At 38.5% G+C, this 22,360-nt stretch overlaps 1 protein-coding gene across 7 annotated transcripts in view; it reads left to right on the top strand.

The window, feature by feature from the left end:
- The first annotated feature begins 278 nt into the window (after positions 1 to 278).
- Positions 279 to 22,360, top strand: part of MCF2L (MCF.2 cell line derived transforming sequence like) — a 147,326-nt gene continuing 125,244 nt past the window's right edge. Inside the window, exon 1 of one of the 7 annotated variants that reach the window (XM_050331716.1) lies at positions 279 to 477. In XM_050331716.1, the coding sequence (XP_050187673.1) occupies positions 300 to 477 (178 nt within the window). In that variant the 5' untranslated portion in view covers positions 279 to 299. Of the gene's footprint in view, positions 478 to 11,675; positions 11,825 to 18,964; positions 19,001 to 22,360 lie in introns of those variants that run through there. The other 6 variants (XR_007630832.1, XM_050331725.1, XM_050331708.1 and 3 more) reach the window with 6 other exon arrangements.

Below are 22,360 nucleotides of genomic sequence, written 5' to 3'. Positions count from 1 at the left end.
TTGATATTTGTATATTGTTTGTTTGGGTTTTTTTCATTAGCTTCCTGACCTAAGATATAAGCATTTTAAGAAACTACAGGGGACTCTTGAAGTTTTTACTTTGCATACTATACCATGTATGGCTGTTATGTAAACTGCATATTTTTTCTTCAAACAAAATGAAGATATGATATATACAACTCTCAGTCTTAACACTATTTGAGCATTTTCTTTCAAGGACCTAGCTTTTTTCCTGATGTTTTGCAGAAAGTGATTTTCTGTTTGTTTTTAAATTTTAGAAATCAGCTTACAGAATTTTCATGTCTGACTACTGGTATCGGACCCTGATCCTGTGCAAAGAAACTGGAAGCTGCAATTGTTTTGCAACAGCCAGCCAGCCTAATGAAGAGAAAGAAGAAGATACGAACCATCAGGTTGTGGTGTCAGATGTCATGCAGCTTGTGCAAGATAAGCAGGAGGTGCCAGAAAGCACAGCAGGTGAGAAAAATATAGTATATTTTGAAATTGCCTGGCTGGCTGCCAAACTGTATTTAGAAGAGGACTGATGGCTTCAAGAATTTTAACAATAGTGTCTCTGGTAAGGAGAGTAGGGCAGGATCCCAAGTAAAGGAATAGCTTGGGAGAGCTCCTCCACTTGGAGGAGGCTGATGTCACCACAGAAACAAACGTTTAATAGCAGCCAGTGAAGACCTGGACTCAGGAGGGCTGATGCTTGTTATAAGAAATTAAAATAATTCTATGAAGTAATTTAGTTTAGCAAAAAATAGGTATCCCAGAGAAACCTGACCTACCTTCCTACAGTTTTAAACTCACAGTGTCGAAACTGCTGAGGAGAAAGTACAAAATACCTCTGCACTGTGTCACATTGCTTTTGTGGCTGTGGGCCATAAGCAGAAAACTGTAGTGAGCTCTACTTTATAGTTACTGGGACTAAGAATACTTGGTTTTGGGGTTTTTTGACACCATCTGAGCTTATATTTACCCATGCAGGAGCTTGTTGTATTCGTATGTGACCTTTGTCTTGGTGGCAAAGGTGGACTGTAATTTTATGGTTCGATTAGCAGTTGCATTTGGTCTTTATTAACACATCTTCATTTCATTTTTGCGAATTTGTTTTTATAAAGCCCCATAGGTAATTAAAAAATACCTTCACATATTAATGCAAACCTCTCTAAGCTGAAAGGATGATCCAAAACCGGAAAGGTGAAGTTCACTAAAATGCCATTTTGCATTTAATATACAATTATAAGGCAGGATATGACTCCTTTGTTCTAAGAGGAAAAAAATCTCGTTCTTTCAGCTGTAATGAGCTAATGATGTTGGTACTACTACAGAATGACTCATATTCTGCTCTGACTTAACAGGAAGTAGTAATTAGGGTAATCATTTTACTTGTGTACTAGTGATGTCTCACCAGAATATGATATTTCTTTTGAGGGCAACAAGGAAAGATGCAAAAAAACCCTGCAGTAATTCCACAGAATGATGTCAGGGTTGGTCAGATATGATTTCTGTGGAAATACGGAGGGTGTATCTAGACTGCAAGAGAAAACTGAAAGGAGATCACTCATATTTAGACTTTATAGTGGAGATCTTTGTAAGTTATGGAAGAAGGTGGTCATGTGCTTGTTTTAATTTTCTTGTTGTCCATATGTTATAGAGTAACAGTAAGAAAATGTGAATTTGATTTCTGCAGAGAAGATTCATACCTAATTAGGAGAATTGTTAAACAGGATACTTAAAGAGCTTGCACGGTCTCTAGCCTGTTCTTCATGAAATCTCTACTGAAAGAAACCAGTAGGAGGTGAGCTAGGTGTACTTGATTTCATCTCAGTGCTTTAAGCTAGGCTAAGAGGACTGTGCTTCTGTGGTGGAAGAAGAAACAACAAAGTCCTGGGAAGGCAGGCCTGGAGTATGAAGTCAGAGGAGAGATGGTTCTGTCTTGTTTCATCTCAAGGATATAAAATGGGAAATTACTACTCTTCCTCTCCAGAAATTTGGGGCAGAGCTGTGTTGGGCTCAGATGAAGGTGCATGTGTATTCTCTGTTGAAGTATCAGTGAGTTAATGGTTGACTGGTTGATCTACAAAGGAAGCTTACTAAGCTGCACAGATCAGAATGAAAGCAGTGAAGGCAGACCAGGAACTAAGTCTGTACATACACTTCCTAGGCATGAGACTGCCTATAATAGCCTGCACAGACTTGGCTGTGCTAATTTCACTTTTAGCTGTGGCTGCTGTCCTTCTCTAACTGTAGTGTATGTGAAAGGGATATGAGGTTTAGTGAAAGAAGTTCTGGACCAAGTTTCCTGGCCTGAGAGGTAGCAGATTTTTCATTGTGGATTACACCCATACCTGGCTTGACAGCTGAATTGCAAGTCATTAATTGAAACTGAAAAGCACCTGATGATACGATAGTCTTTATGCCTGGAAAAAGTGAGAAAAAAGACAATAGAGTATGGACTGGGAAAGCAGCTTTTCCGGAACTAGGCAGAGACTACATGAGAAACTTAGTGATGGATAATTTTCTACTAGAGTTAATAAACTTTAAAACTAAATGAAGTATGAAAGCTCTTCTTGTGTCATAATTAATACCGGGTTTTCTAGTATTGAGGATTGAATGAATCATTGTGTTTGTGGCCATTTTACTGGGTTTTGATTTTTAACAAATTATTGCTCTTAATTGATGCAGTCTGCATGTTCATATTTTCTGACTTTATCAAGGGACTGCTAAAATGAATCTGCTCTGAAAAGAACTACAGTGGCATAACACAGTGAACATTTAAAATGGGTAATTTGTTTGTTGGGTATATGGTGGAATAAGCAGTTGTTTTTCTCTAGCTTTAATACTTATCCAAATATTTATTTCAGGAAAAGAAGCAAGTATTTCTTGTGGTTGGTAAAGAGAGCCATAGTCCCCTGTTCTGTGAAGCTAAGCCTTATAGTCTTGTTGTGAGAAAAAGCAGAAAGAGAAATATTGTTGCAGAAGATAAACTCCGACAATGTTGGAGTCTTCTCCCTTCTCTGTTTTTGGCTTTGAAAGCAAATGTGAGAGTTCTTAGTCTCTCATGAAGACTAATAATACTGTATGATGGAGAGCATCTTGCTGCTCTTCATTAAACCGTATGTTGCTGTTACTGAAGTTTTAATTCCCTCCTCCTCCCCACGAACTCATCTGCTGTGCTATTGATACTATATTAGCAGCAATAGTTTCACTACAGTGTCTTCCTTGAAGTTATAATTAAGATCAGGTCTTCATTGTGTCTGCAAGTTTGCACACAGAGAGAACATACTGCATCTTGAAAGCTTTAAAAGTCGAGCTTGAAAGTAATAGATGAAGCAGCATGCAAAATTCAGCTTGAGGCAGAGCACAACCAAGATGGAAGCATGATAATTAATGTCAGATCAACTTGTGTGTTCTCTTGCCTCGTTTCAGATTGTGTGTGTAATGCATCCTCCCCCTCGTCTTCAGGAGAGGTTGAAAAATGGAAGTATCCCGGAGAAAGAATGGGGCATGAAAGACAGTCACAAGTTCTTAAAAATAATAATAATAATAAAAAAAGGCAGTATTACTGTAATTTCTTAGTGCCTATAATGTTCAACCTGTCTGGCATTGGACTTCAAGAGTGCTGCACTTGGAGGCCTATTTACCTAACAACAATTTTTCTTTTGTTTTTTAAATGGGGCTTTTCTCCTCTAGAGATTTCCCTTTCAAATGATTGCTAATTTTTGTTTGTTTGTTTTCTCTGTTGAGTTCAGGTCTGTTTGGAATATAATCTTTTCACGCAGGGTTTTTCAGTCTTCTGCCATGATGCAGTAAGGAAGCAGAGGAACTATCTTTTGTGTTAGCAAGATTTGCTAATGTTACCTCGTAGTGATTGCTGATGCAGTAGCCGTGAGGGTGCTGTAGTGAAAGCTTTTACAAAAGTAAGGGACTATCAAAGCTCTGCCCAGGTTTTGAGGAATCCAAGAATACATGTGACAACTGACTGATGTCTGAAGTCTCCTTGGTCCAAACTTAACCCAAGATGACATACTTCATGAATAGGAAAACAGTTTTTTAAACAATTTTAAATTATAAAGTGTGTGTCTTTTTAGCATTTTGCCTGATTTTTAGCATTTTTGTGTGAGAAATTACAAGGCAGGTGAGAAGACAGCTACGTGACTGTGATGTGCCAATTCTAACACTGGTAACTTATTAGCCCCTTGACTCCACTAGTCAGAACTGCATAAATACAAGATTTCAATAGCAATGTACAACAGAAACATTGTAGGTATTCATTGTTATAATAACTATAGTTTCAAATTAAGTGACTTTTCAGAAAAACAGCAGCTAACACTGTTGGGATCCAGTCGCTTTTATTCCTCAAGTTCTACTAAGACAACCTTTAAAAAAATCTTAATTAAAAAATAAGAAAACTAAAATTTATCTTAGAAACCACTCTTTTTGGTTGCTAAAAGAATGCCATTGCACAAATGAAGGACTTCTCCCCAAAAATGTAATTATTTGAAAAGTTCCTTGATTTTTGGAGGTGTTTGATATTTAATATGATAAAGCTTCTTGGAGAATATCTCACTAGAATTTTAATTTTAATTGGCAAAGTCGTGTTCATTACAGCATACTGTAAGTAACAACTTGATGAAAAGCTTTTTCTAAGGGGATATCATATAAACTAGATATAGATAATTTATATAGTAGATATATAAGTATGTACAAGATATATATAGATGTAAAAATCAGATATGAAGAGGTATTTTGGTAATGTCAACAGTAAATTTCAGAGTGTATGTGTATACATGTGTGCATATGTGTATATATATGTGGCTGTAATTTGGTGTCACACTTGATGAATTTTCAGTTCAGCTAGCAGGTACATGTGAAAAATGAGGCTTGTTTGCATCTTCAACCCCCCCCCCCCAATTAAAATGTCATGTTAAAAGCAGTATTTGTGAGGCAGTTTGAGATTTCCTCTTTGTTAGAATATTGGCTACAGCACAACTGCTTTTTTCCATGGGAGTGACACTGTCATCTGATTAACGCTGGTACATCTTCTGTGGAATGGAGATGGCATTATACACTTCTCAGCCTGTCCGTGCAGGTGCTAAATAGCCCATGACGTTTCTTACCTTTAAATACAAGCCAACCAGGGCAGGAGTGCCTAAGCTATAATACACAAGCCACTTAGTGATACACAGGCCAGCACGTAGCTGGGAGCTATTGTTGTCCCAGGTGGCATCTGTCACAATGCTCAAGAAGGGGGAATTCAGGATTTAGCTTCTGTTTTACGAACATGGTTCTGCAATCACCACGACAGTTGGCAGAGAAGAGTATTTGTTTTGCTGTATGCTCCTCCTTACCTGCTTGGTGACAGTGGATTGTCCCTAAAAGACTAGATGTGTTACACTCAGGAGCTTTTAAGTATGTTCATGTGGAGCTTTGTGTTGGTACTGGTAGTTTGTTTGATGTGAGTGCACGTCCAAGCAAGATACAGTAGATATGTGTGCACGGTTAGCATTTCCCAATGTTCAAGGCTATTTGCTTACAGTGGAACTCAATTTTATAAATAAATGTCTTTACAAGCCTGTTCCTTTATTGGCTGCTGTAGGACCGGTACCAGTCTCAGCACGTGTTTGCAAGCCAGTGTTTTTATGTGTTAGTTAAAGGGTCTGCTTTTTATTAAAACTGAGTTTCTACTGAAGGAATTTGGCAAATTCTTATGAGCTTAACTTTTCAAAACGAGACAGGTTTAAAGCTAATTGGAATAATCTATCTAACATGGAAAAGAGAACCTTTGCATGGTAAACCTTGTGTATTGTGTTGCTGCTTTGAGTAATAGAGCAGGGAAATCCAGTCTGATTAAAATCAGTAGGAGTCTTGTCAGGATTTTCTTCTTAAGACTTCTAAGCTATGCAGGTTAACCAGCCTCTTAAATGAAATTAATATTAGACAACTTACTCTAATTCCTTATTTCCTGGGAATTGCACCAAATATGGAGTATATAAAATTAACTTAATGTTCAACTAGTAATATTCAGTTCAAGAAGTCAGAGCAGAAAAGCTTCGTTAGTGTAAAAAGGGAATGTCAGCAGTAAAATTCAGAGTGTGTGTCTATATCTGTGTCAACATATATATGTCTGTAATTCACTGCCACACTTCATGAATTTTCAGTTCAACTGCTGCTTGCTGAAAAGATTATTTTTCAGGAAACTGTCCTGCCTGAAATTCCTCTTAGCCTTTATTAAAGGTGTGAAAGCAGTTTTAATTTTTTATTCAAAGTTCTCTGAACTTGGTTGAGGAAGATTTTATAGACATGTTCCAAGTGACATGTGCTGCAATGGCTTATACATCACAACTTTCAGCGGGTACTTGGTGTATTGGAAATACCTTTGCTGCATTGTTACACTTCCTTCTACTTTTTCCCTGTTTTCTGCTATAATGAGCAGCCCAGTCACAGCATTTATTTTTCTCTTTCTATTCTCCCACTTCCTAGAGAGAGATTTGCTTCTCAGAAAGAGTTTGGCTGGGGTTCCTTTTTTATCTGGAGATCACATGAACTTGGGAGGTATAGCTGGAGTTCTGCCTTCATTTCACTGCCCGTTCTGTGCCTGGAGAGCTCCTTGCCAAGGGAGAGGCAAACAGCAATTATCTGTGCAAAGAAGCAAGGACTTTTTAAGATTAAGTTACAGGGAAACTATACCTGCTTTGTTCTGCATGGTGTTCAGAACACTTCCATGGTAAGATGTGATGAATGTAAACTGAAATTTGGAGATGAAGTTATTCTCCAGCAAAATACAGCAAGTGAAAGTTAATACAACTTTCTTGGATTTATATATTTTAATATAATGAAGTTATAGATGTACTTTTGTTTAATCAGAAGAGAAAGCAATAACAGTTTGTTATGAAAATTCATAGCTTTTGTGATGCATCTGAATGTAACAAATCTTTCTCGTTTGATGTAAAACATGCTTTGTTTTTCAGGAATTGTTAGTGCAGGATGAAACCTCAGATACTTGCTGAAACTAAAATAGGAGAACTGTGTCAATTCTGTTTAGTCTCTGACATTAGTACCTTTGTGCTTTTGGTGCCTCAGGTGGCTCCAAAGAAATTGGAAAAGTGCCTAAGCAGCAGTATAATTGAAATTCAAGAGGGGCTACATGTCTAACCTGTTTGGGCATTCTGTAAATCCCATTTTCCTGCATCTGTAGTCAGTGGATATCTTTGCAAATCTGCTTGATTATAATATCCAAACAGAAAAACCCCAAACTCTGTGTTAGAAATTGGCTTATTCTTCTCTAAGGGCAGGGGTGCTTTCTGGATTTGGCACTTGCTCCTTTGGCCATGAAGATGGAGAAGTTGTGAATGTAAACATTAGGTCTTGGATAGGTGCAATAGAAACCAAGTGACCGTGTTTCACATGTTGCCTTAATGTCATTTCAGGATCATCTACATATCTGTAGGGTAAAATGTGGTGGGGTTAGACAGACTCACTGTGCAGGACCGTTTGTCATGGAAATGAATTGCTTTGCCTCAGTTCTAGCCAGTCCCCAGATTAGATGTTGGGCTCAGTTGTTGCCTCTGGCACTGAGGAATTACTCAGGGCTGTTTCATGCAAATGTACAGATTTGCTGGGGTTAATCAGCACTCTCTTTCAGTGTTTAGAAAGTCAAAGTCACTGCACAGGAGGAGGGTATTTTGGTAACATTAGTAGAAAATAACAAAATAAAATACTGGGGGTTTTTTCAACTCTAGTTTTGCTTTTTGCTATAGTTACAAGTATTTATGCCCACAACTAAAGTGCTTAGAAATCTTTCTACCACTGAAAAGACAGCTCTCTAGGAATTCCTTTGTTTGCTGTTTTCAGGTATAAGCTGAAGACTGGAGGCATACTGATATGGCTGGGTTTCTTGGATGCTGAAAATTTTGCTGGGTTTGAGTTGACCAGAACTGCTTAAATGGCCAGCTGTCAAAGGAAAACCTTTTCCTTCAGCTGTAGATACTGTGTTTAATTGCTAGAGGCTGAAGAGAGTTTAATTTGGGCAATTTAAGTTGCTTAATGTTAAGTTTTATTTTCTCAGCTCAGCTTACCAGATCTGCTTAAGTCTATTTGTTGATGATAGGGTACATTAGAAAAATTGTGATTCTTTAAAATTGTTTATTGCACATAACTAGATTATTGCTTACAGTCTTAAAATGTCATCTAAACTAATTATTCAACAGACTAATATAATTTCCATTGACTGTTGCTAAACAACTCCACATAGAGAAGAGGGAAGTAAATTTGATATTGCACCTGGAGTTTGTCAGTTCAAACTTTCCACTGTTAAATTTGTGCGACCTGTTTTGCAAAGACTTACCTGGGGAAAGGAACTTCTGCTGATTACTAAGTGTGTGGAAGAAGGAGGGGGGAAAGGCTTTGAGGTATCCCTGTGACATGTGTCACTTCCATCCAAAAATCATCTTGGGGAAAAACAGCTACACTGAAAATGATGGATTGAATGGAAAATAAGCCACCTGGGATTAACTGCTGCCAAGAAAACATGTCCAAAAGCAAAGGTTTTAGGGAAATCACATCAGTGTTGCTCTGCTGAGGTTGCTGTGAGCTACAGAGCAGGCCCTTTAAAACCAGACAGTCTTACTAGCAGCTTCTATTTCCAGTAAAGTGTGCAGACACATGCATGAGGCCACTTATGTGCAGAGAAGGTGTTGAGGACCTATGTAATGCTGTCTGGAATTGCCAAAAAAAATCCACTTGAAACAAGGCTGGTGGGCCTAGAAGCAGAGTCAACTCTCTTCATGCTGCCTGAAGTCCTCTTCACTAGAACTCTGTGTTGAGGAGAAATGTTTTCCAGGTGAAATACTGGAAGTTTCTTTTTTCCATACAGGCAGGGCCTGTAGTCAGAGAATCAGGGGGACAATACGAAAAAAATGCCATGTTACACATTTGAGCCATTGTACTCTTTTCCCCCTCTGTACTACTGCTTATTTTGAGAAACACTTCATTTTAGCACATGCAGTGTATGTTGTAGAACCACACTATGTATTGAAATTTGCTGTTCTGTGTCCTGTAATGTGTCTCTGTAGTTTCAGTGCAGAGCAGTGGTCTGTGGTGTGTTGTGTACCCTGGCATACTTCATTCTACAGAAATGGCCCTTGCCTGCCCTTTTCAGTGTTGCAAAACACATTTACATAGGATGAGAGCTTGTAGCCAGGACTGATCCCAAAGGGAGCAGTTGGGTTGTCTTCCTGTTTAACCAACTGATGGGGTTCCAGCAGGGCTGCTGGACTTGCTGTAGTTCACTGCACTGTAAAGAAGAAGAGGCTTTCCAGGGGCATGCAGGACAGAACAGTGCCAATGTTCGTGGTGCTTTAGTAGAATTTGGATGTTTTAAGTCTAAGAGGGTGTAATTCCTTCAGTAATTTTTCTGATGAGGATTGAGCTACCTCATCATGGGTCCCCTTCCCTTTGCCCAGAGCTGCTGCCTTCCTTCAGAAGGCTGCATTTAGTTTGGGATGTGTGATGCTCTTGAGCTGCTACACGTGCCCTGCATGCACCTTGCCTGGCCTTTCAAATGGTAGGATAGTCAGCTTCATGCAGGCTGGGTAAAAAGGCACTGGGGTTCCCAACATGTCATAGCAAAGGGATTGGAGCACTTGTCCACAGAAAGAGTGCTCCTGAGTTTCCTTCTCAGCCTGGAAGTCTGGGTGGATGCTCAGTTGACTGCCTGCTGGGCTCTTCTTGGATGAAGAGTCCGTGTTGAAGGAGCGAAGATTCACTAAACCAGAGGGGGTGGTAGCAAGGGGAAACACGTTTTGCTGATGCCTGAGGCCCCAACTTGTAAAATGAAAGTCTTGAGTTTTGCTCTCTGTTTCCAGTAGCATTTATACATCTAATGAAGACTTACTTGGTTTGTGATGCACAGTGAGTGCTTGGAATAGGGATCCTGTTCTCACTTGGTTCCATTTTAAAGAAGGAATTGTGCAGATGTCAAAAGCTGGGCAAGGAATATGATTGTGAACCTTGATCATGGTGTGTGCCTTTCAGTAGGCAGATTAAATACCAGTTTCTGCAGAAGGGCACAGGAAAGGATGAGGCTGAGCTGCCCCTGTCATTTTCTTTGGCTTGCTTAGATGAGCCTGTCAGAAATGTGGATTGTCCTGTGTCCCTCTATTATTGTGTTCCACTTAATGGAATTTAGACCCCTGTAGATTCTATTATGGAAGGCAAATGCTGGGTGTTATAAGGCCAAAGTCCTCTGGAATGCTTGTTTTGAGCATTTAGTAGGTTCACATGTGTTCATCTTGTTCTTTGTGAAGTTTTGAAGAACTTCTGCTTGGTCTGATCTAGTTGGTTATTAGTCACTGCTATTTGGTTGGTACTGGTTTGGTGGAGGTTTCTCTATTTATTTATTTTGAAAATCTGTGTAATTGCTTAACAAAGAGGAGAAATAGATTTTAACAGCAAAAAGGTTTATAATAAAACTCTTCATTGCATGAACTTTAAGAATATTTGAATACTTCTACTGGCAGATTTCTTGCCAACTGGTTCTGTTAGCCCAGTGTATCTAATATTTCTAAATGAATATGTTATGTGTAAATGTGATATGTTATCTCCAAAGGACAACAAGAAGTCACTACTGTTCTTTTGTCCATCTTTTTGTTGGGTTTGTTTTCCCTTTTGGAGAGGTGAATAGAGAGCAAAAGCGTATTTAAAAGTTTAGTTCCTTCCTGGTTTCACAGTGACCACTGCATCCAGAGACAGATGCTCTAAGTATCGCACACCACTGTGCCTGGGCCTTTAATCTCTTCTAAGAAATTGAATCTTGCCCTTCCATGCCCAGTAGATGCTGCTGTTGAATCAATAACACTGAAAGAGGACAAGTGGAAAAAAACTTTCAGAGCTCAGAGGATAGGGTAAATATTCTGGTATCTTACTATGAGAAAAGGGGCTAATGTTAAAAAAAAATAGATTTATATATCTTGCCTTGAGAATCTGTAGCATAAATGAGAAGTAAGCATTGTGTGCATAACTGAGTTACAGATTTAATGTCCTATGGAAGAAGTGCATCGAAAGCGGATTTTCTACTTGCATCTCCATTAGGGTTTTATTAAATATTTGGTTTTTTGCTTTCATCCTAAGAAGCATGAATCATATCAGTCATGGTGATATCTCTGTATCATGATACAATTTTGCAAAGCTATGCCAAATGGTCAGAATAGGCATTCCTGCAGCGTCTCCCAAGTCTGCATTGTTTATTTGAAGCTGGAGCCTTGCCTAGTTGTTGAAGCACTTTTTAGGATGAAAACCCATGACAGGGGTGGGCTTTGCACACTTATTGAAGGAGACAATTCAGGGGAGGCAGGTCACTTCTGGAGGGGACTGGAGGAGAATAAAGAGGAAAACATTTAAAGGTGCTGTTCACTGTTCAGTAAGGTCATGTGCTGGGGAAGCTCTTCTAAAATTATTTTTTAATGCAGTCTAGTCTTCTAACAGAGTTTGAGAAATAGTTTGTTATTGATACAAAAAACCCCAGTGAATAAAATATTGAGTAGACAAGTAACCTCACTGCTGAATTTTCATTCCCTGGGATATGGGAAAACACCTGCAGCTGCTGGTTTCCTTGGTAACGAGTTCACAGCAAAAGCCAAACGCACTACACTGAGCCTCTCAATTTTACTGCATTTGAGAAGAGTTTAACATGCACACTTGGACCTTTTGATTGCGTTTGTTTCTCAAATGCTGTGTCATTTGTGCTGTTCTCCCATAAAATGCCTGATTAAAGAAGATGTGCGACATGCTTTGGATTTTGGACGGAACAACAAAAAAGGTTGGTATTTACAAGCCTAAACGTGGACTCTGTATGTGTATGTAAATATTTACTTACAGCAGCTATTTTTCTGAACACTTACTTTTATAAGTCTTGCCTTCTTAAGCTCAGTGCTATTGTTTGTGTATTGTTGCAGTCTTAACTGGTTTTTGGAGCTGGAGATCAGAGTGCTGCTGAAAGCAACTGCTAGTACATTTACCATCTAACAGAATTTTGGCAGGACACTGGTTTTATTTGTAGTTCGTGTAAGTAATTTAAAATGGGATACATGTATGTGTTCTCACAGATGAGTATTTTTGCTCTGACTGTGAGAGGAGTATGATTTCATATATTGTGTTAGAAGATTTTAGTGATGCTTATGATTAGCTTCAGTTGTTCTAGCCAAAAATAAATCTATGCAACAGCGTAGTTGTGTAATTATATCAGAATTAATTTAAAAGTTACTTTTATTATTGAACTTTAAGAAAGAAAAACTCTGTTAAGCAAGTATTGCATAAGAATTAGATTGTTTTTCAGCAGGTGTGTTTAGCACAGCTAAAGATATGCTTGTACCTGGGTCACAAGTACATGTGGTAGAAGTCACATTTGTGACTCTCTTTCTGTTCACAAAAGGGTTTCCCATATGTATTGGGAAAATAACATACAATACTGAGAAGACTAGGCTGTATGGAAAAACACAACACATGTTGACAGAATATTGTCAGTAAAGGCAGTAATTCCATAGTGGGATTGCTTCCTAAAATAGGTTTTAAAATGTTTCATAAACTCCTTTTCCTTTCTTAAAGAAGACAGTTGTTCACATGAAATTATGAGTTTAGTCACTAGGTCTTTGTATTTAATGCTTTAACCAGCCTTTGAATCTGAGACCTTACTGTGTTCCCCCACAGATAATGTTGCCTGTCATTACTGAGGTATTTCTTTTTAAGGAGTTCTCTCTCTAAAAAAAAAAGTTTTCATGGACTTCCTTTTATTACTATGTGCTTTGGGTGCTCTAAGTTACTACTATTGCATGAGAATGGTCCATGTGCTCAGTGTGTACAAACTGAATCTATTTGGGGATTGAGGAGGTCGGAAGAGCAGGCAGATACTGTCTTTTCCAGGAGAAACTGGTCTTTATTTTTAAATACTGTCCTGCAAATATCAGGAGGAAAGGAAGGAAAGGGACAGAAGTAGAGTGAAACACTTATTTGTATGTTGTGGCTATTCATTTCTGTTTTCCAAATCCTATCCCTCCCCTCCTTGTTGCCTTTACACATTTAAAAATCTAGACAAGAGAAACATTTTTTCCTATTGTAAAGCAGTTTAGTTTCTTGAACACTATGCTGCCTCATTCCATGAAGGCAATAAAATTAAAGTTAAACCATTTAATAGCAACTTCTACTTTTTGAGAACTCTTTGCATGCAGCCCACTGCCAATTACTCTACATCCCATTTGCCCATGCATGTGACAGTGAAGACAAATCTGATATTTAGAAAGATGAAGTAGGATAACAGTTTTTACATGTATCTTTGTGTTATGGAAAGCTTTTTGATACTTAAAGAATCTCTGACTTCTGTTTTTGATACCATAATTTCAAACATTATTTCCTAGATTATTTATTGTTATGCATTTCTTTGGTTTTACTCAATAGAGCCTTCCAGCCAAAGTTACTTATGCTTTTGTAGCAGGAGATCCTACCAATGGCAGATCCAACCACACTAATAACCACAGATGCAAAAGTGACTGTTTCCTGAATGCCTGTCTTGTTTTTCTCTAAAGGGTTGGTTGAGATCTTGACGGAAGCAAATGGCTCTTGGGGGGTGCTAATGTAGATCAGTCTGCATGGGCCAAAGAGACTTTTCCTTTCATGTGTGTTGGTGCGCTTTAGCTAAAGCTTCAAGTCAGGCCTTCCAGTGCATTCTATCTGGCATCCTCAGGCCTCTGTACCTGCCCTTTGGAATCGTGATTTTAAATTACATTTCAAAATGCTAAACCTCCCCATTCTCCCTGTTGCTTGTTTTTGCTCTGCTGATGCAGTGACAGCATTAAGCCCTGAAAATGCTCTTTCTCTTGGGTACACAAGCAGGAATGGTGAAGAGGATCTAAATGTTCTTCTTCAGACACCCAGACATTGTCATGAGGTATTCAGGAACATGATTGGAGACTGGTCCATTTTTCATTTGCTGTCTTGGAAAGGGCCATATGGTACCATAATTTTTTCTTTCCTTGAAGTCCTTCCCAGGCCCTACATCCTGACAATAATCACGCAGAAGCATTGTATGCAATGACAAATACATGAGCATGTACAATGAAGTACTGTGAGACGCTATGGTTTTTGTCTGACATATTAAAGTATTTTTCCTGAACTATCTTGGAAATTTTTGTGTACTTCTCAATTTTTTATTAAATCATTTTTTTCAGTGTTATCATAAACAATATCTGATGAGCTGAACCAAAATTGACACTTAGATGTGATCTGGGAATCAGCACTTCCAAGTTGTACCAAGTTGTGTTTCAGCAGGCATTCAGCTACTGAGCTTTTGACAAAGCTCTGTGCTGCAGTTCAGCCTTCATGTCACAGTTGCAGCTGATGAGTAAACACAGATGGGGAAGTGGCAGAAGTGTGGAACAGGACAGCACTGATGTTTTGAGGCTCTGGGAGGGAGCTGGCAGTTGAAGGAGTGAGTAGTTCTCAGCCTGTTGAAACTGATCTTGTAAAGAGAAGAACTCAGAGCAAAACTTTGCAGAAACAAACTTGAAGTGCTTGAGAAATAGCAAGAGTGCAAAACCTGACGTCTTGTGGAAATCTCACTTCAAACTTTTTTTACATCTTATAAAGCATGACATATCTCAATGGACAACAGATACAGTACAAGAACATCTTGTTAAAAATTAGCTGTTGAAAATACCAGTGTTGAAGATACTTCAGTGCACTGAGCTGACAGCATCGGGTAGGGTTAGAAACAAACATGTCTTGTGAGTTGGAATAGCAAATGGTGTAGTGTATTCTGGGGATGATTCTCTCTGTGCGCCTGTCCCTCTGTGTTAATCTTTGTGCATTTACAGAGCCAATTCTTCATCGTGGTTGTGATGTTTTTTAAAGTATCTGGACATTATAAAGCTTAAAAAATTATATGAAATTGAAGGCCATGCAACCTCTCATGTGTAATAGATGGTTTTTCAAAAAGCACTTAATTTTACTGCATTTAAAGTAAGTGAAAAACCCCCAGTATGTAATTAAGTTTGTCGTTGATAAGAGAATCCTTGTTATGGATCAAAAATAACTGTAAAAGAAGGAAAATAAGAAAAAGGATGGCAGTATGTAATCAAAATAACAAGAACCCGTATACATGCTTGCTTACATTTTTCTTTCCAAAGCAGCAACTGTTCAGGACTGTCATCCTTCAAGAAAACTTACAGCCTTACTTCCATAAACCTATTAAAGCAAAAATGCAATCTTTCTGTTTCAAGAAGGTGTGAAATGATTGTTTTAATGTGGCCTACAATGGAAAGAAATCTAAGTGACATTTCCCTTTCTAACAACTTTACCATAATAAAGCAGAGAACTATAAACTGAAGAGCAGTCACCTTCCCTCACCTACTGAGGTTTTATGCAGACTATCTCCCAGAAAAGATCAATTTAATTTGGCTGGTTTGAGAAGTACCATGTTCTGTGAAGAATATTAAATGGAACAAAAAAGGGATCTGAAAATGTTCACTATTTCCTATCCTAAATTAAAAAAAACTAAAACAACCCAAACCCAAAATCAAATTGTGGATCGGACATAGTGATTTTTGCTTGTCAAGAAATGAAAAGGTTGTAACTGCCAAACATTTTTTTCAGAGACATTTTTTTCTCCCTACCTGGAATCTCCTGCCACTTTTGATAATATCTGCTGTATTAAGCATCCATCAACACAAATAAGAAAATAATGCTACTTTATTAACTGAAGCTTGTGTGCAGTAAAATAGATGGGGCAAGAGGCCTGTTAAGAAAATACATAGAGACAAGTTTTCAAGCTTTGTTGTCAAAGGCACAAAGGTATGATTGAAGGACCTGTGATTAGTGTGAGTGTTGTGCAGCAAGGCTGAGATCTTGCATTCAGCATTGAATCTGCATTCAGCCTCTTCGGCTGCAGGTGAAATACCCTTGTGGTTGCTGGAAATTATTTTCCAATTTTTAGGTGGTTTTTGAGACTTTCTTAAATTTTCCTGTTTGGCATCAAGAGAAAGCCAAGTCCTTTGTCAGTGCTTGATGTGCAGTCTGGGAGGGAGGCCAGCATCCAGGGCAGAACAGTACATAGCACTGGGGCAGCACATCTGCTGGAGGTGGGAAAAGGGAAAAGCTTTCTGTCACCCTAAAACTCCACTGAGTCCTATTTTTTGAAAGATGTACAAGTGGAAAAGGGTAATCAAATTTTAAGATACATTCTGTTCCATCCCTGGAGGTATTTAAAAGCTACTTAGATGTGACACTTAAGGACACAGTTTAGCGGTGGAGTTGGCAGTGTTGAGTTAATGGTCAGACTCAGTGATCTTAAAGATCTTTTCCAACCTAAATGATTCTGTGATTTTAAAAATATCCAAATTAAAGTTGACATCCTTCAACTCTGTCGTTTATCTATGATAAAACTTGTCAGCCTGTACCTCAGAGGGAAGCGCTTCAGTTTTACTCTGTGTAATCAAATGGAATGGTCTTGGAAGTACCCTACTTTTTTATTCTGAGTACTTTTTATATTGCTGATTGTATGTAAAAAATTAACAATTGTAAATGGCTGCTAAATATCACTGTTTGTTACAGGAATATTTCATGTGTGTTTTAAATCCTGACTCTTGAACAGCAGACCTGCTGAACTTTTATGTTTACAGCTAGTTCTTTTGAAATAAGAATTTTTACAAAGTAGGGCACATAATAAAATTTAGACTTTTAATACTCCAAATCTGAACACACGTATGATTCGATTTAAAGCCTAATAGTTTTTAGAAGACCTCAAAGGTTTGAGCTTTTAAAAAGTGTTGGACTCTTTTGGAGGGAAGAAATTATTTTATGATCCTTCATCCTGCATTTCCTTTGAAAAGAAAGTCACCCTGACAACAGAAGACAAAAGATATGTGTTTTCTGGATCCATTTAATTTCTGCATTTATATATATAATACTAACTCTGTGGAAGAATATGACATCTCTGCATCTATACTCTACCATCTGTTTAATTATCATGGTACCTTTCAATATCTGAACCCTAAAACCAGAGCTCCCTGATATCCACTTTTTTTTAATATGGTTAAAGTACTGTGGTTTCATTTCTTTAGAGGTTGGAGAAATTTCCCTTGTGTAGCCTTTCCTTTAACTATACATACATGTGGAAGTGCCCCAATGAAGGAAATAACAGCAATGCTTCATTTCTTTCCATATTACTTCTGTTTGCAGCAAGTTCGTTCCCTGTTCACCTTTTTGCTTTCTGTCCTTGGTCTTCCTAACTTCCTACAGGAAGTGTTTTCTTCGTCTATAAAGATATGTCAGTAAACTTAGAAAGTTAGGGTCTTACTTGGCACTGCACTGGCAAAAGGCAATACTCATTCATTTATTGCCATGCCTGCTTTTAGAGGAGTGCAGCTGTGGGCACATCTGGATAGTTTATCTCCTCAGACTGGAGAAGGATAAAGGACTGGAGCAGCCCTCAGCTGAGCAGGGGCAATTCTTTCAAGGCTGTTGGCTCTGCAGTGATTACTTAATACCATGTGGCAAAAAAGGACGATGAAGAAGAAAACTGAATGAAGCAGTTACTAAGAAACTTGGTGCTCTTTGAAACACAGAAGACCCGCAGAAGAGATTCAAATGATACTTCATTCAAGCAAGGGAGGCTGGGGAAAAAGAAGACGCTGCTTGTTACGCTAGGAAGTATTGAAACCTGTGATCTGGTCAATCATTTAAAGTTAATTCAGGCTTAAGAGCCTAACTACAAAACTTCACAGAAGTATGAGGAATGCTGCTCTAGTGGGAAACTGAGATATAGACATGAAAGAAATGAAATAGAGAAGAGTTAGTGGCTAAGCTAAACTTTAAAAACTAATCTTGTTGGTTTTTTGTTTGTTTGCTTTGTTGTTTGTGGTTTTTTGTTTGTTTGTTTGTTTTGTTGTTGTTGGGGCTTTGGAAGGAGAGACTAGATTGCAATTAATAGGAGAGAGAGTAAGATGTTTAGGGAAGAAGACTGCAAGTACTGGGAGCTGGACTGTAGCAAGTCTGGGCTACACTGGAAAGAGGCCATCAAATGGAGATAATTATGTTGCATTTCATCCATCTTCCTTTACTTCTCAGCTGTGGACCTAGGCAGTAATGGAAAGGAGGGGACAGTGAAGCTTTTCCTCTACTGCTGAGTACTTAGTCTGGCTGCCACCTTGGGCTGGTCCCTGTGTGGAGCTAACACACATTCCAGGTGAGGGAGCGTGGAAAGCAGCTGCTAGGACCTTTTTTTTCTGTACGGCACTTACTTTCTCAAAGGAAAGTATTGAGGTTGAGGAGACACTGAGGACTTGATGGAGATTTGGTAAATTTATATATTTATAAAAGAAGACATACTTTTGATGGGATTTCTCTGTTAAATGCTCCTGCATATCTGAAAGCATCTTTAGTCTGTGTTCCTGTGTGAATGAACCTTGCCTGTAGTCTGGCCTTTTATAAGTGTCTGAGTGTCAAGTTTTTAAGAAGAAAAGACTTTGATTTTTTTTTTTTGCTTCCTCCATCTATTTGCTAGGTTCTGTGTATTCCTTTAGATTGTGAATCTAGGAACAATTTTCTCCTTGTGAAAGAGCGAGGTGTTGCCAAAAACAGAATACTGCCATCTCTGCTTATGAATCCCAGTTTCAAATCCCAGATGCTTTACATAATAAAGCCTAACTGGGCTGATTACCAAGAGAACTCAGTCATTCAGAGAAATAAAAGGGAAAAATCCCCTTGCTTCATGAAGGAAGAACTGTTGCCAAGAGGAGGTTGAAATGTTAAAAATGCATTTTCTGTTTGGATCTTTCTTATCAACTGTCCTGTTTCCCTTTTCTTTCCCTTTTATTTAAGGCTGTGGATCAGTAATGCTCTTGTGCAGTGGGTGTATGTGGAAGTTTTTTGTAGGACCTGTAAGGACCTAGATTTATGAAATACACATTCAATAGGTTTCTTCCTTCTCTGCAGGAGCCCAGCTTAGGTAAGTCTTTCTGGTTATATTTTCAGGGTCTTTAGACAATGACGTGGATGCCTGTAGCTTCATTGCTTACACAGTTTATGGTTTTCTGGCATGTGATGTTGGGACCATCCAGAAAAGAGCGTGCTGACTTGGCTGCCTGATGTTGACCATGTGGTATCACTAGAAAGCAGTATGGAATGTTTGGCAGAGGATTCGGCTGCATAGGCGTAAACATCCATATGCTCTGCCTGTTCCCTTTGCCACAAGCAATGTGGTAGGGCCCATGCAAAGCAGCAGGGGAACCTGTATGTGTTTTCCTTTCTTGTATTCTATAAATAGTTTTTCTTCTACTGCAGACACTCTTATGCTCTTAGAGAAACTAAGCTCCTATGGGTTAAACTGGAAGCCCTCTAGTGGATTAATAATTGATTAAAAATCAAGAAATGGGGGGTTGCTTTAGGTGGTCAGTTTTCTGTGGGTGGAGGGGGAGTTACTGGTGGAGTAAAGCAGGGATTTCTGCAAGGGTTGAAATTAATTGTTAAAACAGAGTGATACATATGAGAAAAGATAATGCTATTCTAGCTGATCCTCTCACTGAGAGACCTTGACTGACTGTGGGTAGTTCCCTGAAAACAGCAGCAGCACTGTCGGCGCTCAGTGTTGGTCCGAAAGGCGAACAGAGCACTATAAACTGCTGAGAGGGAAACCAAGAACAACAAAATCCTTATGTCATTTTGTAATCTCTGCTGTGCCTACTTCTCAAGTACCATGTCCAGTTTTGTTCTCTTTGTTAAAGTAGAATTAGGGGACGTGGAGGGATGGTGAAGGCAGTCAGAGGTATGGGGTTGCTTTTGTACAAATAGGAACTAATTAGTGTAGGAAATTTTCTGTCTGGAAAACAGGCAATTGGAGGAGACATAATATCATCTACAGTGGAGGTCTGTATAGTCATGAATGGGTAGGGGAAGTGAATAGAGTGTGTTTATTTCCTGGAGTTTTTTCCACTGCTTCACAAAAGGCAAACTGGGGCACACAGAAAACTTTCAGGAAGGTAGTTTAAACAAAAACAGTTTTTCACTCAGCACATAAATAAATTTTGAAACTCACTGATGACTGATGTCGTGGATGGAGATCAAAGTAAAGTGAGCAGAGAAATCTTTAGGTATATTACAGAAAGTATCTTTTGCTCAAGCAAAACTCATAGACAGTTATTTGCTAATGGTTACTGGTTTGGCTCCCCATGTGAGAGGATAGCTGTGTGTTACTTCTGGAACATTTTCAAAATAGCTACAATTTCTTGAAAAACTAGGTAATGCTGTTTGGGTGAAGCTGTTTGAAAACAGGAGATGTGTGATGTTGCTGTGGTTGAACAGGATTTGCTGAAGACCACAGCCAAAACCAGAGCATAATAGAGTCCTGAAGGAAAAAAGTAACGATGTTGTAGCTTTCAAATCCAATAGAAGTTTAGAAAAAAATCAATACAAATCAGGTCATATAATACATCCATGTAGTCATGGAAGTCAGATTGATTAAATTCTGCAATACATTTGCTCCTTGTTTATTATCTTTGCAGTTTCACTGAGAGAAATATGAGTACAGACCATTTGACAAAAATGTTTCCACTGCATTTTAAGTATGTAAGGCAGAACTGAAAGACTGTGTGTTCCTCAAAATTCTTTCATTCAGTAGAAAAGCTATGCCAAAGCTTCTTAGGAAGACAAGGGTGCCTGATTTCCATGAAGGAACATGATTAAACAAATACATGATTGCAAATAACCCACTTTTAGGTGAACTAACTTTCAGTATGGCTAACTAAACCTTTCACTTTGATGCTTTGCTGGTGCCTTGCACGTTTTGAATTTGTTCAAAGGTGTAGAAAGTATATATAAAGTGGCAGTGTTGGTGTAACTTAGGTTTAACTAACATATTAGGGTTCTCCACTCATTTTGCACAAGTATAAATTATGTGGATGTGATCCTTAGACTTGACTGGCTGATGTGCTAAAATTTATCACTACATTTATATCTTCCTTGTCATATGTGATTTCACTAAGAAACGCCATGGAAAGATGGACCTTATGATATATGGGAGGCTTAAGCAGCCTGCTGATTTCGCAAGGAAAATATAAAATTACTGTTGAATTGAGGCAGGACACTCAAGGAAAGCTGGGATTGAACTAGGATCTTCTCCTGCGGTAGGTGCTTATAAATGAAGTCTACCGCACTCTGGCTGCACCAGGAAGTGGTGTAATCTTAAAAGTGAACTTTGCTGTTCTGCATCATGCTAAAATGTCTTAGGTCTTTAATTTGCTGCAGTCAACAAATTCCATTGATTGACTGACAACTGGAGTTCTCCCTGGGCTGTCTTTGGATGTGATGTTCTGTTGCACAGCCTTTGTTTCAAAAGAAGCCTCAATATTCCATACGCACCTGCAGACTTGTACACCCTTTTTCCTTCCTTTGCTCCTCCTGATTCACCATCTGAATGACCAGAGCCTGACCTGGTACTCGTGGTCTTGCTGCACATCACTTTTTCCTTTGCAAAAATGCAGTCTGAAATGGCAGTCAGAGAAACAAAACACTTTTTGCATGTAAAGTTCCTGCAGATCCTGTTTTTCCGTGGTAATACTTCGTTATGGAAAAGCTTAAGTGAAGACTTCATTTTGTCATTTCTATTAATATAGAAATGGAAACATAGTCATATATAATACATGGAGCTGCTGTAGGCCTGCCATACTTTCAGTAGAAATAATGTAAATGAATGTAGTAAATTAATTACCTCAGTCAATTTTATTGGCAGAGGAAGCCCAAATAGATTGATGGGTCCTCTTAAATTTTAGTTCATGCCCTCTCTAATGTTATTGTTGAGAGTTTTATGAACAAGTCATCATAGCTGTCCACTTATTTTCCTAGGAAAGGCTGTTGTTTTTTGCCTGCTGTATGTAAGCTGTAGAAAAGAATCTTTATCTTAAATAACACAGCACAGTCATTTTAAACAAACAGAAAAACATCCCTTTTTCTTTTAGCCATGGATAACTATTTGTTTATTTCAATGGCTAAAATATAAGAGGATGCTGATAAAACCAACAGGATGATTGGAAGAGTGGGAGAATGCAGCTGACCATCAGCAAAAACATGCCAATAATGAGATTTAGTAGGTGTCAAGATAAGCTTTTATAAACATAATTTTAAAAGCCTCGTAGTTTGAAACTTCTAGAACGGTCTGTATAAAAGCACTGAAAATCAATTACAGGAGCAGTCGAATAACACTGTACTGCTTTCAGTCTTGTAGGATTTTCTGTACCCCTAAAAGTTTTCCAGTGGTACTGTAGCCTCTCTAGCAAATGGAAGTTTACTGATTATGAGGCTTGCTGCAGCGATT

Source organism: Myiozetetes cayanensis, unplaced genomic scaffold, assembly GCF_022539395.1.
Source record: "Myiozetetes cayanensis isolate MyiCay16 unplaced genomic scaffold, myiCay2020 scf5-8, whole genome shotgun sequence".
Lineage (NCBI taxonomy): Eukaryota > Metazoa > Chordata > Aves > Passeriformes > Tyrannidae > Myiozetetes > Myiozetetes cayanensis.
This window is presented reverse-complemented; position numbering and strand designations above follow the sequence as displayed.